The sequence below is a fragment of the Eubalaena glacialis genome, chromosome 13 (assembly GCF_028564815.1).
Source record: "Eubalaena glacialis isolate mEubGla1 chromosome 13, mEubGla1.1.hap2.+ XY, whole genome shotgun sequence".
In the NCBI taxonomy this organism is placed as follows: Eukaryota; Metazoa; Chordata; class Mammalia; order Artiodactyla; family Balaenidae; genus Eubalaena; species Eubalaena glacialis.
The window spans coordinates 85,635,320-85,650,054 of record NC_083728.1 but is presented as its reverse complement, the minus strand read 5'-3'; the positions used below and the strand labels follow the sequence as shown (position 1 = coordinate 85,650,054).

At 48.5% G+C, this 14,735-nt stretch overlaps 1 protein-coding gene across 2 annotated transcripts; it reads left to right on the top strand.

Annotated features, from left to right (window-relative positions):
• Positions 1–3,288: 3,288 nt before the first annotated feature.
• On the top strand, positions 3,289–11,892 carry FKBP6 (FKBP prolyl isomerase family member 6 (inactive)). 2 transcript variants are annotated; one of them, XM_061209401.1, is made up of 8 exons: positions 3,289–3,345; positions 3,440–3,557; positions 3,903–3,992; positions 4,787–4,989; positions 6,242–6,361; positions 9,837–10,031; positions 10,510–10,619; positions 11,802–11,892. In XM_061209401.1, the coding sequence occupies exons 1-8, from the start codon at positions 3,289–3,291 to the stop codon at positions 11,890–11,892; spliced, it is 984 nt and encodes a 327-aa protein (XP_061065384.1). The 2 variants fall into 2 exon arrangements, with proteins under 2 accessions (XP_061065384.1, XP_061065385.1); XM_061209402.1 differs by lacking the exon at positions 3,903–3,992.
• Positions 11,893–14,735: the final 2,843 nt, after the last annotated feature.

The following is a 14,735-nucleotide window of genomic DNA, read 5'->3' as shown; positions in this document are numbered from 1 at the left end:
ACCCCTGCAGGCCTAAGCACCCATGTCTCAGCGGGGTGAGGTCTCTACCCCAGTGACAAGCTAGACCAAGGTCTGGTATAGGCAGGTAGAAAGCCAATGTTATTGAATTGGACAAATATTTATTGAGAACCTGCTATGAGTCAAGCACTAGGCTGGGTATTAGGGATCCATTAGAGAACAAGACAGACAAGGCTTCTGTCCTTTTGGATTTTATAATATATGGGGGTAGGAGTAGGGTGAGGCCATAAATAAGCTAGATACTATAATAGCGTTAAATGCTATGCAGGAAGTAAACGGTGTGGTAAGAAAGAGGGAGATGGAGTGGCAGGATTGTGAGGTGCATTCTAGAAGGGGGCAGGACAATCTTTCAGGAGGGATGGTTGAGCTGAGAACTGAAGGATACCAAGAGGCCAGACACCTGAAAGGAGGGCAGTCCAGGCAATGGGTAAGCAAGTGCACAGGCCTGAGGCTGGAAAGAGTTCAGTACAATTGACCCTTGAGCAGTGTGGGGTTAATGCTCACATACCTTAGAGTCGGCCCTCTTCACCCATGGATTCCACCAACCACGGACGGTGTAGTACTGTAATATGTACTATTGAAAAATGTCTGCGTATAAGTGGACCCTCGCAATTCAAACCCCTGTTGTTCAAGGGTCAACCGTATTTGTGAGATCCACCAGAGAGGGGGCCTGGGTGGCTGGATCACAGTTAAGCCAGAGGGAACATCAGAAGATGAGGTCAGAGGGGTTGGCAGGGAGGGCCCTGTAGACCAGGGCAAAGGTCTGGATTTAATTTCAAGGGCAGTGGGAGCTATTGGTGGGTTTCAAAGCAAGGGAATATGATCTGATTTATATGTTTAAAAGATCCCTCTAGCCTCTGTGTAGATAATAGATCGTAGTGGCTAGAGCACCTGGGTGGGTGGATAGTGATGCCAAGAAGATCAAGGTGAAAAAGGCAGACGGGAGAATCCAGAGTCAGATGCCTGACTGAGGACAACCAGGTGGAACAACTGAGTAGCCCAGGGATCTGCAGACTTCAGCGGACACAAGAATCACATGGGGGCTTGCTAAAAGAGAAACTTCTGGGCCCAGGCCCCAGACTTTCTGATTCAGGAGTACAGGGATGGGTCCAACAATTTTCTCCCAATTTTTATAAGTTCCCAGGCAACACTGATGCTGCTAGTCTGGGGACTACACTTTGAGAACCACTGAAAAAGTCAATTGGACACAGGCATCTAGAGCTCTGGTTCCCAGGGGAGGATCTAGGCTGGCCTGGTATATCACATACTGAGACCTGGGAATGGTTGGGCTCTCTCAGGGATTGGGAATAGAGAAGGGCAGGGGTCCACAGACAGGGCCCTGAGGTTGCTAATGTTTAGAGGTCAGGAAGAGGAGGATGACTGAGAAGGGACAGCCAGACAGATAGGAGGAAAATCAGGAGGATGTGGTGACCAGGAAGGTGTGGCAGGCAGAATGGTTCCCCAAAGATACCCATGCCCTAATTCCTGGAATCTGTGAATACGCTACCTTACACGGCAAAAGGGACTTTGAAGATGTAATTACAGTCATGGAGCTGAATTATCTGGGTGGGTCCAATCTAATCACATGACCTTTTAACAGTAGAGAACTTTCCCTGTCTGGACTCAGAGAGAGATGCCGCAGAAGAGGAGGAAAGCCTATAAAAATGAGGAAAGCCTATAAAAATATCAATCAGATAATATTCCCTCCAAGCCTGAGAAGGAATTGGCATGCTGTTGCTGACTCTGAGATGTAGGGGCCCACACGCAAGGACCACAGAGAAGCCTCTAAAAGCTAAGGATCACTGTTGGCTGACAGCAAGGACGTGGGGACCTCAGGCCGAGAGCTGCATCTGCCAACAAACTGAATGGGCTTTGAAGTGGATTCTTCCCCAGAGCCTCCAGTGAGGCTGATGCCTTGATCTTAGCCCAGTGAGACTGGTGTCAGACTTCTAATGCACAGAACCGTGAGATAATAAATAGGTGTCGCTCTAAACAGCTAGTTTTGTGGTCCTTTATTGCAAGAGGGAAAGAAAACTAAATACAGAAGCCAAGAGAAAAAAAGCATTTAAAGGTCAGTCAGGTCAGCTTCATCAAATGCTGACAAGAGTCCAGTAACCTGCGGACAAAGAGGCGTCTGACGGATTTGGCAACAACAACAGAAGAATGGTGGCGTGGAACAGGGGAAAGTGGTATTGAAGTGAGTTGAAAAGAAAATGGAGGGTAAGGAGGTGGAGACAGAATAGCCGAGAAAGCCTTTGCAGCAACCCTTTTGAGAAGTTTTTCCCACGGAGAGTAGGAATGAGACCACCCGTAGCAGCGGGGACATTTGGGACAAAGGGAGGCCTGTTTGTTTTAAGGCGGGGTATCTGGGGACACATATCAGCGGAAGGAAATGATCCGTAGTCAAGGCAAGGCAGGTGCAGGAGAGAGAGGATACCCAAAGGCGTCCAGTCCTCCATTTGGCAAGAGTGGGAGGACGCAGGGAACAGGCTGGAGGGGATGAAATCCAGGGCTATTCTTCCTTTGCTCCACAAGAGCGCAGGTGCAGCAGATTTTGCAGCTCCGGTGCTGGGAAGGTGAGGGCCATCACATTGTTTTCTCAGGAACTGGGCAGTTTGACTTTAAAATCCTGTCTGCGTCTACGTTTCCCCTGAACGCGATCGAGAAGGACGGAGGGTGGAAATAACCCACGGCTGTGAGGCCTGACCCTTCCAGCAGCCCGCCGTCTCTGGGGCCTTGCCTCCACCAGCGTTTTCTGCCGGCCACGTGCCCACAGCTTGGCCATCATGGGCCCCACTGCTGATCCTCACCACCTGCGTGTCCCATTCCTTGCGCCTTCGCCACGTGCCACCACACGCCCCTGTCACGGGCCCCCGTCATGCTCTTCGCGTCCTCACCGGATGCCTGATCTTGCTCTGCGCTCCCCCGTCACGTGCCCAGTTACACTCCACGTGTCCCGTCATGCTCCGTGGGGCCTCACTACGTTTCCCGTCATGCCCTGCGAGCTCTCAACTCGCGCGGGATCAAGCTCCTTGCGCCCCCACCACGTGCCCGGTCACGTACCCTGCCGGGCATCCGCTGGCGCATGGTCCAGCCCCCAGCCCCGGCGTGGGCCCGCAGGCGGTTGGCGGCGGTTGGAGTGGAGCGATGAGCGCCTCCTCGCGGTCCCTGAACGGATTACCGCCGTGGGGTGCGGACAGCAGGGTATAAAGGGGAGGCCTAGTCTCCGCTGGGGGAGGGCAGCGGGATCGAGAGGCAGGCCGCGCGGAGATGGGGGGCAGCGCCCGGAACCCGGGAGTCCTGCAAAGGGACGACGCCCCCAGCCAGGTGAGGGCCCGGGCGCTGGGGAGTCAGGAGCCGGGGCCGCCGGAGTCGGGTGTCAGCTGAGGACTCTGAGATTTTGTGTTTCATTCCCCACAAGTCTCCGTACCAGCGGTTAAGTCAAAGGATGCTGGACCTTTCCGGGGACCGGGGCGTGCTGAAAGATGTCATCCGAGAGGGTTCTGGAGAGCTGGTGACACCGGACGCTACGGTGCTCGGTATGTCGTGCGGCCCTGGGTGCCGTTTGCCCTTGGGAGGCTGGCGATGCCCTAGTGCTGGCGGTTCCTCGGGTTTTAAGGGATAAGCAAGGGAACTCACTACCCCTTTGTGTGAGACCACTGTGAACAAGAGGCTCTGGGCGGCCCCGCAGCCCAGCTCTTCAACCTCAGAGCCAAAGGGCCGGCATCCAGACGTTGAGCAAAGGTTTCTCCTATCGCTCAGGGTGTGGGGCAGTTTAAGGGCATCTGGTACTCACATTGCTTTTGTGTGACAGAGAGGTGAGATGTGGAGGCGTGAGTGCCTTTGGTCCGTTTTCCTCCCACTGTCTTTTTCTTCTGTCCTAGTGAAATATTCTGGGTATCTGGAGCACATGGACAAGCCTTTTGATTCCAATTGCTTTAGGAAAACCCCTCGGCTCATGAAACTTGGAGAGGGTAAGTTCAGAAAAGGAGCTGGAAAAGACGCCGCAGCTTGGGGAACTGATGCAGGGCAGCGCCCTAGGACTGGAAAGCTGTCCAGAGAACTGAGTCTTCAAGTTAGTTTTTCTGAGGCTGGGTTTTGCTAAACGTTGTCGCCCACATTCCCCCCTGAGACCTAGGTATTTGGGAGATGGCCTGCCTGGCAAGGAAGGTAACCTTTGCGTCCTGACTTAAACATGGGGTGCCACATTTTTCTTTGTTAGTTTACTAAGTAGACATCTATTGAATGACTCTTTTACAAGGCAGGGTGAACAGAGAGGATGTACTCAGATGATTAGAAAGGCTGGGGCCAGTATGGTGGAGATTGACACACTCCAGACAACTAACCTCATGGAGCTTCCGGGAGGCATAAGCAGTGTTTTATGGGAGTGCTTAATGAAGGCACAATTAATTCCAGCTGGGAAGACTTCATGGTAGAGGGGGCGTTTGAAATGAGCCCTGAAGTTTGAATAAGGGTTCACTCAGGGTAGAAGCTGGGCCTTGGGGGAGGAGGACAACCTGGCAGGAAGAAGGAGCTGCGTGAACAGAGATGTAGAGGCCAGAATGCTGCAGAGCCTGGAGGAGTTAGAGTCTGGGGTGGGGCGGGGGTTGGGGGGTGGGAAACAAGGCTGAGAAGTGAGTTGGGACCACAGTGCAGAAGGCTTGGGATACTTGTGGAGAAATGTGGACGTGAAGGGGGAGGAAATGGATAGCACTGGGACAGGATACTGGGCAAGCTTCCACCGTGTATTTTTCGTCCCTTCTTCCAGATATCACACTTTGGGGCATGGAGCTGGGCCTTCTGAGCATGCGGAGAGGAGAGTTGGCCAGGTTTCTGTTCAAACCGACCTACGCTTACGGAATGCTGGGCTGTCCTCCCCTGATCCCCCCAAACACTACCGTCTTGTTCGAGATCGAGCTGCTTGACTTCCTGGATTCTGCTGAGTCAGACAAGTTTTGTGCCCTCTCAGCCGTAAGTTCTGGAGCACGGATGTCAGCACTTGACAGAGAGTTGGGATGGGATTGTGTTTTTGGTAATTATCCTGCCCTGCTGATGATCCTCGGCCCCAGATTCTGCCCGAGGCTCCTGTGTCGTGGTGGGGAGCTGGGGAGTGTCCCACCACTTGTTAGTATGTGTCTGTCTTAGTTCTGCTGGCTCTTGTGTGTGGGTACATGTGCTAGGCCAAGGGTTTGTTACGGACCACCAGGCTGAACTGACCTTTCAGTCACCATTTGCCTAGTTCTCCCTGAAAGACAAGGAACATTTGTTTCTCAACGCTGTTTGGTTCCCAGCAAGTCAAGCACTGATAGCTCATAACTAAGGCGATCATATAATTTATTGTCCAACCCAGGACCCTTGAGAGTGAAAGGCACTATTAACCAGATGGGATACCAGGACACTGGGTGTAAACTGGGACAATCCCAGGCAAACTGGGACAGATGGCCTCTGTCTTCATAACTTAAAAATTGCCTTTCTTTGGTAGCCTTTCACTTAACTCATCCCGTAGAGACAAGGCTTCTGATTGTCAGCAGTCACATGCACTCCTTGTTATGGTGTCTCACCCTGGCTGTACATGTGGCCTTAGATGTCCACCCCAGGTTCACATCTGTATATGACATCTCCCCAGCTAAACTGTCACCACCTCAAGTGAGAGATATTACCTTTTTCTTATCTTTCCACGAAGCAGAGGTTCTTGCAGATAACCTGGGTCCTGACTCTTGTGTACTGATTTAGAATCTTTGGGGGTGGGGCCAGGACATCTGTTTAAAAAGAGGCTCTACAGGTGATTGTGATGTGTACCAAGGGTAGAGCCTCATGGCCAGAAAGACCAGCAGGGCCCTGGGCAGACCAAGACCTGTTAAATGCTTGCTGGATGAGTGGTTGTCCTGATACCTGACTTTTGTGCTTGGCAAGTTCCATCAGTTTCTAATTCAATGAGAAACTGCTTCTTTAGGGAGCATCTCTGGGTAGGACTAAACTAGTAGACTTCATTTTGGCTCTAGTCTGTAAAACAGGAGCAGTAATGGCACCGACCTGCCGTGGCTTCTGTTGGGATTCACAGAGGTGACTTCTGCAGAGCCACCTAGCCCAGTGCTCGGCACACACGTGGCAGCGAGCAGAGGTTCCTAATCTAAAGGAGCAGAGCTGACAGCTGTAATGACGCTGGCATTGTGGCACTGGGGCGTTCAGTTTCCTTGATGGTGTCCTTGTCTTTGATCCTCAGGAGGAACAGGATCAGTTTCCACTTCAGAAGGTCCTAAAAGTGGCAGCTACTGAACGGGAGTTTGGCAACTACCTTTTCCGCCAAAATCGTTTCTATGATGCCAAAGTGAGATATAAACGGGTAAGACTGCTTTAAGGTACAAGTTTAGACCCTGGAAACTTCCTTCTTTAAAAGGTACAGACTTTTGTCTCTGTCCCTACTCCTCACGTACAGCCGTTAAGAAAAATCTTGCTTAAAAATCCGCATGCCAGAGGGCTAAAGACTAGGAGAGGGGACACAGGGTTTGGGGGAGCTGGTAATGTTTGGTTTTGGATCTGGATGTGATTGCATGGGTGTGTTCAGACTGTGAAAATTCACTGAGCTGGATGCTTACTTTTGTACTTAACTGTGTGTGTTTTTCAATAAAAAAAGTTTTTTAAATTTCTCTTTCTAGTTTAGGGTTCTCTGCCTACTGACTTCTCCACCCCATTTGCCATCTTCATTTCATGTCTCTCTGACAGTGGAGATTCATCTAATTCTGACTCCATTCTCACCAAGCTTCTGATTGTGATTTGGCTTCCTGTAGAGGTTTTGCTGACAGGAATTCACCGTTGGCCTTGCAATGCATTCAGCAAATATTATGAACACTTTCTGTGTGTCAAACTCTGCACCCTAAGTTCTAGAGGCAAACAGGATAGAGTTTAGAGTTTAGGGGCGTTCTGATGACACTAAACATTCAGGATTTGCATTCAGCTGTAAACCACAGAATCCTGAAAAACAGTTTTTCAAATAAACTAGAGACATAATATTTCTCACATAAGAAGGGAGGCAGTCAGGGCTTCCCTGGTGGCGCAGTGGTTAAGAATCCGCCTGCCAATGCAGGGGACCCGGGTTCAAGCCCTGGTCCGGGAAGATCCCACATGCTGCGGAGCAACAAAGCCCGTGTGCCACAACCACTGAGCCTGCGCTCTAGAGCCAGTGAGCCACAACTGCTGAGCCCGTGTGCTGCAACTACTGAATCCTGCACACCATAGAGCCCGTGCTCCGCAACAAGAGAAGCCACCGCAATGAGAAGCCTGCACTGCAACGAAGAGTAACCCCCGCTTGCTGCAACTAGAGAAAGCCCATGTGCAGCAACGAAGACCCAACGCAGCCAAAAATAAATAAATAAAATTTTGAAAAAGAAAGGAGGCAGTCGAAGCCTGGCATAGCAGTTCCACAAAGCCATCAGGGATTCAGGTTCCAGAGGTCTCTCTGCTCAGCTGGCCTTAAGCATGTTTTTGTTGTTTTTTTTCCCCCCAAGATGGTAGTTCAACCTGCAGCATCATGTGGTCATCTGGGCAGGAAGAAGGGAGGGGAGAAGAGTCTGGTGTGTTTGTTTATATTAAGAACTTTCCAGAATTCCTCCTACCCCAGCTTCCCTTTATATCTCATTGGCCAGACCCGTGGTAAATGTCCATTTGCCCTTAGCTGTATATGTATAAGAAGCTGGGAAGTGTGGTTTAATTAGTACATTGCTGCTTTGAATGAGATGGAGGCTCTGTTAGAAGAGGAGGGAAATACCAATAGACGTTATCTTTCTCTGACTTATTTCACTTAGCATAATACCTTCTAGGTCCATCCGTGTTGTCGCAGATGGCAAGATTTCGTTCTATTACGGCTGAATAATGTTCCATTGTGTATATATACCACATTTTCTTTATCCATTCATCTATTTTTGGGCACTTAGGTTGCTTCCATATCTTGGCTACTGTAAATAACGCTGCAATGAATGTAAGGTGCATATATCTCTTTTTTTTTATGAATTGGGAGATGGGGATTGACATATACACTATTTTTTAAAATTTATTTATTTTATTTATTTATTTTTAGCTGCATTGGGTCTTCGTTGCTGCACACAGGCTTTCTCTAGTTGCAGCGAGTGGGGGCTACTCTTCGATGCGGTGCGCAAGCTTCTTATTGCGGTGGCTTCTTGTTGCGGAGCGTGGGCTCTAGGTGCACAGGCTTCAGTAGTTGTGGCACACGGCCCTTTTGCTCCTCATCATGTGGGATCTTCCTGGCCCAGGGCTCGAACCCGTGTCCCCTGCATTGGCAGACGGATTCTTAACCACTGCACCACCAGGGAAGTTCCAGGGTGCATATATCGTTTCAAATTAGTGTTCTTGTTTTCTTTGGATAAATACCCAGGAGTGGAATTGCTGGATCATATGGTAGTTCTATTTTTTAATCCTTTTAAATAAATTTATTTATTATTTATTTTTGGCTGCGTTGCGTCTTCGTTGCTGTGCACGGGCTTTCTCTAGTTGCGGTGAGCGAGGGCTACTCTTCATTGTGGTGTGCGGGCTTCTCATTGCGGTGGCTTCTCTTGTTGTGGAGCACGGGCTCTAGGCGCGTGGGCTTCAGTAGTTGTGGCACGCAGGCTCAGTAGTTGTGGCTCACGGGCTCTAGAGCACCGGCTCAGTAGTTGTGGCGCACGGGCTTAGTTGCTCCGTGGCGTGTGGGATCTTCCCAGACCAGGGCTCGAACCAGTGTCCCCTGCATTGGCAGGCACGCTCTTAACCACTGCACCACCAGGGAAGTCCCTATAGTAATTTTTCTTAAACACCAGTCAGGCTTCAGTCATTTTCTTCATTCACTTTCTTGACAGTGGCTTTTGAAGCACAAGAGCTTTTAATTTTGATGAAGTCCAGTTTATTTATTCTTTAGATATTTGTGCTTTCAGTGTCATTATTAATCTAAGACCGCAAAGATTTACACCAGTGTTTTCTTCTAAGAGTCTTACAGTCTTGAGCTCCTAGGTTTAAGTCTGTGGTCCATTTTGAGTTAATTGTTGTATGCTGTCTGAGGTAGGAATCCAGCTTCATTCTTTTGCATGTTGACATCCATTTATCATAGCACCATTTGTTGAAAAGACTGCTCCTTCTCCATTGAATGGTGTGGCACCCTGTTGAAAATCAGTTGACTCTAGATGTATATAGGTTTGTTTCTGGATTCTCAGTCAGCATTGTTGGTTCTGTTCCACTGATCTATATGTCTGTCCTTATGGGTATCACACTGGCTTGGTAATTAATAAGTTTTGAAATTAGAGAGTATGAGTCTTACAACTTTGTTCTTTCTTTTTTTTAATGTTTTTTGGCTATTCAGGATCTCTTGAATTTCCAGATGAATTTTCAGATCCGCTTGTCCATTTTTGCAAATTTTGGTAGTGGTTGCGTTGAAAATGTAGAACAATTTGGGCACTCTTGCCATTTTAACAGTATTAAGTCTTCTGATCTGTGAACATGAGATGTCTTTCCATTTATTTAGATCTTCTTTAACTTCTTTCAACAATGTTTTATAGTTTTCAGTCTACAAGTGTTACACTTTAAATTTATTGCCACTTATTCTTTTTGATGCTGTTATAAATGGAGTTGTTTTCTTAATTTCGTTTTTGGATTATTCATTGCAAGAGTAAAGAAATACAACTGACTCTCATATATTGATCTTGTGTCCTGCAACTTTGCTAAACTCATTTTTTACCACTAATTGTGTGTGTGTGTGTGTGTGTGTGTGTGTTCTTAGGATTTGCTGTATATAAGACCACCTTCTCTTGACCTCCTGTCTTCCTTCTCCACAGGCCTTGTGGCTTCTCCACCGGCGGTCGGCACCCCCTGAAGAGCGGCACCTGGTGGAGACCGCCAAGCTGCTTGTCCTCCTTAACCTGTCCTTTACGTACCTGAAGCTGGAGCGACCCGCCGTGGCCCTGCGCTATGGAGAGCAGGCTCTGATCATTGACCAGAAGAACACCAAGGCCCTCTTCCGATGCGGACAGGTGAGTTGGAGGGCAGGGACTTGGGAATGAATGCCCGAAGAAAGGCAGCAGTGGTGTTCAGCTTGGGCACTGCAGAAGTGCTGCCTTTCCTAAAGTGTGGTTTTATTTTATTTTTATTTTTTTTATAAAGGTAGTTGATTTAAATTTACTCATTTATTTATTTATTTATTTATTTATTTTTGGCTGTGTTGGGTCTTCGTTTCTGTGCGAGGGCTTTCTCTAGTTGCGGCAAGCGGGGGCTACTCTTCATCACAGTGCGCGGGCCTCTCACTATCGTGGCCTCTCTTGTTGCGGAGCACAGGCTCCAGACGCGCAGGCTCAGTAGTTGTGGCTCACGGGCCCAGTCGCTCCGCGGCATGTGGGATCTTCCCAGACCAGGGCTCGAACCCGTGTCCCCTGCATTGGCAGGCAGATTCTCAACCACTGCGCCACCAGGGAAGCCCTAAAGTTTGCTTTTAAACTTTTGTCCTTTTGACAGGCCTGTCTCCTCATGACCGAGTATCAGAAGGCCCGGGATTTTCTTGTCCGAGCCCAGAAGGAGCAGCCCTTCAATCACGACATCAATAACGAGCTGAAGAAACTGGCCAGGTGAGACCTGTGTTTGCAGGAGTGCAAACAGAGGAAGGAATGTGTGGTGTGGCTGCCACTCTCGGGTGAAGGCCTGTTTGATGTTGCCAGGCTTGTGCTGGGAGGCAGCGCCCCCTAGAGCTGGCTTGTGAAGTGCTCGTCGCTCTGACCCACAGCTCCCAGGCTGTGGGGGGTGGGGGGAGGAGGGCGGCTGTAGGACGGACCTCCAAACCACCCATGCCTGGACCATTGCCCGCCTCCCTGTCCTCCCCCAGAAGTAAGCACCCTAAAGAGGTGGCCAGTGTGACTTTCAGAAAGGGCAGTGTTCTTTGGATATTCTTCCCTACTCGCCACCAACTGAGGACTGCTGTTCTCAACTGACTGCAGATGCTGGTTTGATGTGAAATGGCTCTTTCGAGTCTAGTCATACCCTAGGGTGATGCTCTTGTTACCCAGGTGATATTGATACCAACCTTGAAGTAATCTAACTTTTTCTGATTGTAGAAGCTACATGTTCATTGTAGAAAGCTTTGAAAATTTCAACAGAGTTAATCACCCATAATTCCATCACTTCATATTATAACCACTGGGTTTTTTTGTTTGTTTGTTTGTTTGTTTGTTTGGTGTTCTTTTGTTCCTCTGTATTGGTGAGATTTTTCTACTCCTGTTAACATTTTTAAATGTTTAATCCAGATTGCTAGTTAAAGCTTTCTTGCCATTAAAAAAGGTCTGAGGTGTGTGTACCTCTTATTTGGATCCGATTGTTTGCATTTCAGGCCTTTAACACTTTCTAGCAATTTCCTTTCTGGTATTTATAAATGTCCTGTCAAGGTAGGTGTAGAAATTTTGGAGTCTGACCATTCTTTAGCAGGAAAATCTCAAGATAAGTCTGAGGTCTCTGAGTGTGAGGTGTTGCTCGGCGGGACTCCGCCGGGCAGCCTCACTGACAGCGGCTCCCGGCCTTCGAGGCTGCCATCTTTGCAGACGGTGCGCTTTTTGTCCAAGGGCTTCCTGAACAGCCCTCAGGAGCCTCCCCCATCCCCCCACCCCCCCACCCCCAGCATTGCTTCCACCCACTCCTGATTCGGTTTAAGGCCTGCTGAGGTTTCGGTGTTTCTGGACCTGAGTGGAGAATTCCAGCCACCAGGTGTCACCTCCCACAGAGACAGCCCTTCTCTAACTACTGTGTATTTCTCCCGACAGCTATTACAGGGATTACATGGGTAAAGAGAAAGAAATGTGTCACCGAATGTTTGCTCCTGGTGAACATGGCTCTACAGTAGGAGAAAACTAAAGGTAAGGAACCGGCTGATGCATGAAAAGCTTCAGGATTTTGTCTAGTACAGGTCTTCCCTGTAACGGTGGGGTTATGTCCCAATAAACCCATCGTAAGGTGAAAATATCATAAGTCAAAAATGCATTTAATACATCTAACCTCCCGGAACACCCTAACTTAGCCTCACCGGTCTTAACCGTGCTCAGAATGCTGATGTTAGCCTACAGTTGGGCCAAATCAGCCCACAGAAAGCCTGGTTTTATTATATAATAGAGTGTTGACTGTCTCGTGCAGTTTATTGAACACTGTACTGAAAGTTGGACCAGAATGGTTGTCTGGGTTCAAAACTGCTGTCAGCGTGTCGGTTGTTTACCCTTGTGATTGCGGGGCCGATCAGGAGCTCTGACTTGCTGCCCGGCATCATGAGAGCCACTGGGACAGCATGCTGCTAGGCCGGGAAAAGATCAAAATCCAGAATTTCAAGTACCATTTCTGCTGAACGTGTATCGCTTTTGCACCATCATAAGGTGGAGAAGTCATGAGTCAGATCATCGTAAGCCGGGGGCTGTCTGTGTGAGGAGGTGGGCTCTTCTCCTCGGCCCCCAGTGACTAGTGCTGCCTACAGTGAGGAGAGAAACCCTCCTTCCTGGAGCTGATGGGCCGCTGTGGTGCAGGGGGAAGGCACGTGCTGTGGGCCTTCTCAGAGAAGATCACAGAAGTGAGGGAGGTCCATCCAGGGCTGGAGGTTAGATTCATAGGTTTGGGAAGCCTTAAGCCTAAAATTGAAAACAGAAATGTTTCATGGTATATGTTCACCTCCCTCACAGTAGCGTGGAACGTGAAGCTGTGAGTATAGTTATTAATGCAATGGTTTATCTGGGTGTTGAAGATGATGCTTTTCTTAATCTGGTTTCTCCCCAAAACCTGAAAGCCTCCAACCTCACCTTCCATCTAACACATTGTTAAAGACGATCCACATGTCGAGGGTGGGAATGGTTGGTGACTGCTAAGTTCCAAGTATTCCGAGAACTAGAGACAGAAGGTTTTCAGAGCAGCAGGGGGTGGGCACGCCCGGTCCTGCTGCATCCAGGGTTTAGCTGCTCGAGGTTGTGGTTTCCCCAGGACTACATGACATAACCCTCTTGTCTGGTTTACTGTTACTTCAAAAAACTAATGGAAACAAAATCACCTGCCTTAAACACCTGCTTAGTTGGGTAGATAGCTCTGCTCTCTTGAGAGAAGTTAAACAAGGGACAACAAGAAAACAGCTGCTGGACGGGCTCGTGGTGATAAATCTCTCCTTTGTTGCCTCCTCCATCTCCCTACAAAAGAGGCTTGAGAGAAGAAGGCAGTGAAAAGGCCCATTCATCTCAGGGCTTTCGCAAGTGATCTGTACACTCTTGTCTCTGCTCCGTCAGAAACAGCCAGTCGGTATCGGACATAACGTTGCCGTCACCACTGACCGTGACCCTGTGACCTTGGCCTGCAGGTGTTGCAGGGACATTGGCGTATTAGCAGGTCTCCTGAGCTGAGACGTAAGCCAGAGGACTTTTCTTGTTTGGCGACCGTCAGTGTCCGCCAGAAATGGACGCCTAGTGGCTTTTTGCCAGACATTTTGAGCTGTGAGCTGGCACGTTCTGCCACTTAATGAAGATCTGATTCTTCCCAGGTCTGTCCTAGAAACAGACTTTGGAAAACCCAGCAGGGAAACAAGTGTCCTTTCTGTTGTCCTCACCTCCCAGCTTTCTGCATCTGGCAGACGTTTTGGAGCCACTGATTCTTAGATGGTTTCGGCGGTATCCCTAAGTCTCGAGTTTGTCTTATCACCAGCAATGGCCACGATCATCAGACTCCCACTGCCATTGAGGTTGTAACACGTTTTGGCTTTTGCGTCGTTGGTCTTGCTGCTCCCCTTTTTTTCTGTTGTACTTGTGCCTAGTTAGTCACTTAAAATGTCTAGGTTTTTAGATTATGTTGCCAACTAGTTTTAACTAACTAGGATAATTTAAAATGTGTACTTGTCTTCCAAGATGTTAGATGTTACTGACTCGTCTCCATCTTGTCTTCAAAGATGTTAGATACTTCTGGTGGAACAAGAGTTCCCTCAATTATATTCTCTAAGCCTCTGGAGATAGACGCAGTTTTTTGAGATCAATAGACCATGTCCTTTTCACCTTTGTGTTTTGCAGCATCTGGAACCATGCCTAGCATGTGATTGACGCTCAGTAAATGTTAGTTGGACCAAATATGAAATAGCTGAAATGCTAGCCCAGCCTCTTTGAAACCATACCTTCCAGGCTGACTCTTGTATTGGCTGTCAGCACTCGTGTTATTGCCAGTAACAGAAACCCATTTTTAACTAGTGTCCACTAAAAAAGAGGTTTACTGAGGGGATCCTGGGGTAGCTCACAGAATCCAAGGAGATGGTGAACAGTCAGTAGTCGGGCAGGTAGAGACTGTGGGCCTCAGGGAATCAGTCTCATCTTTGCTTCATTCTCTCCTGCCCTAAGGAATGCCCAGGCATCCATTTATACAGCCTTTCTATTGGAGAGGGGTATTCCTTACCCACACCTCCCTCCTCTTCCTGAACCAACTGTAGCTCCAGTTTGAAAAATCTCGAAGCAGGGCTCTGGCCTGATTTGGAGGGTGTGGGGTCCCAGTTATCATATCGTTTCATCCAAAAGGATTTCCCTGTGTATCTCTAAAAGATAAGGACCACTCTTGCACATTTTCTTTTATCCTCTGAACTTCTTATTTTTCTGTTCATTTGCTTTGACTTTTCTCTTTTCCGTGTTATAGACTTTCCACAAATGGTTGGTGTTTCTTGGTTCCTTATTCACATATAAGAATGAAACAGTAAG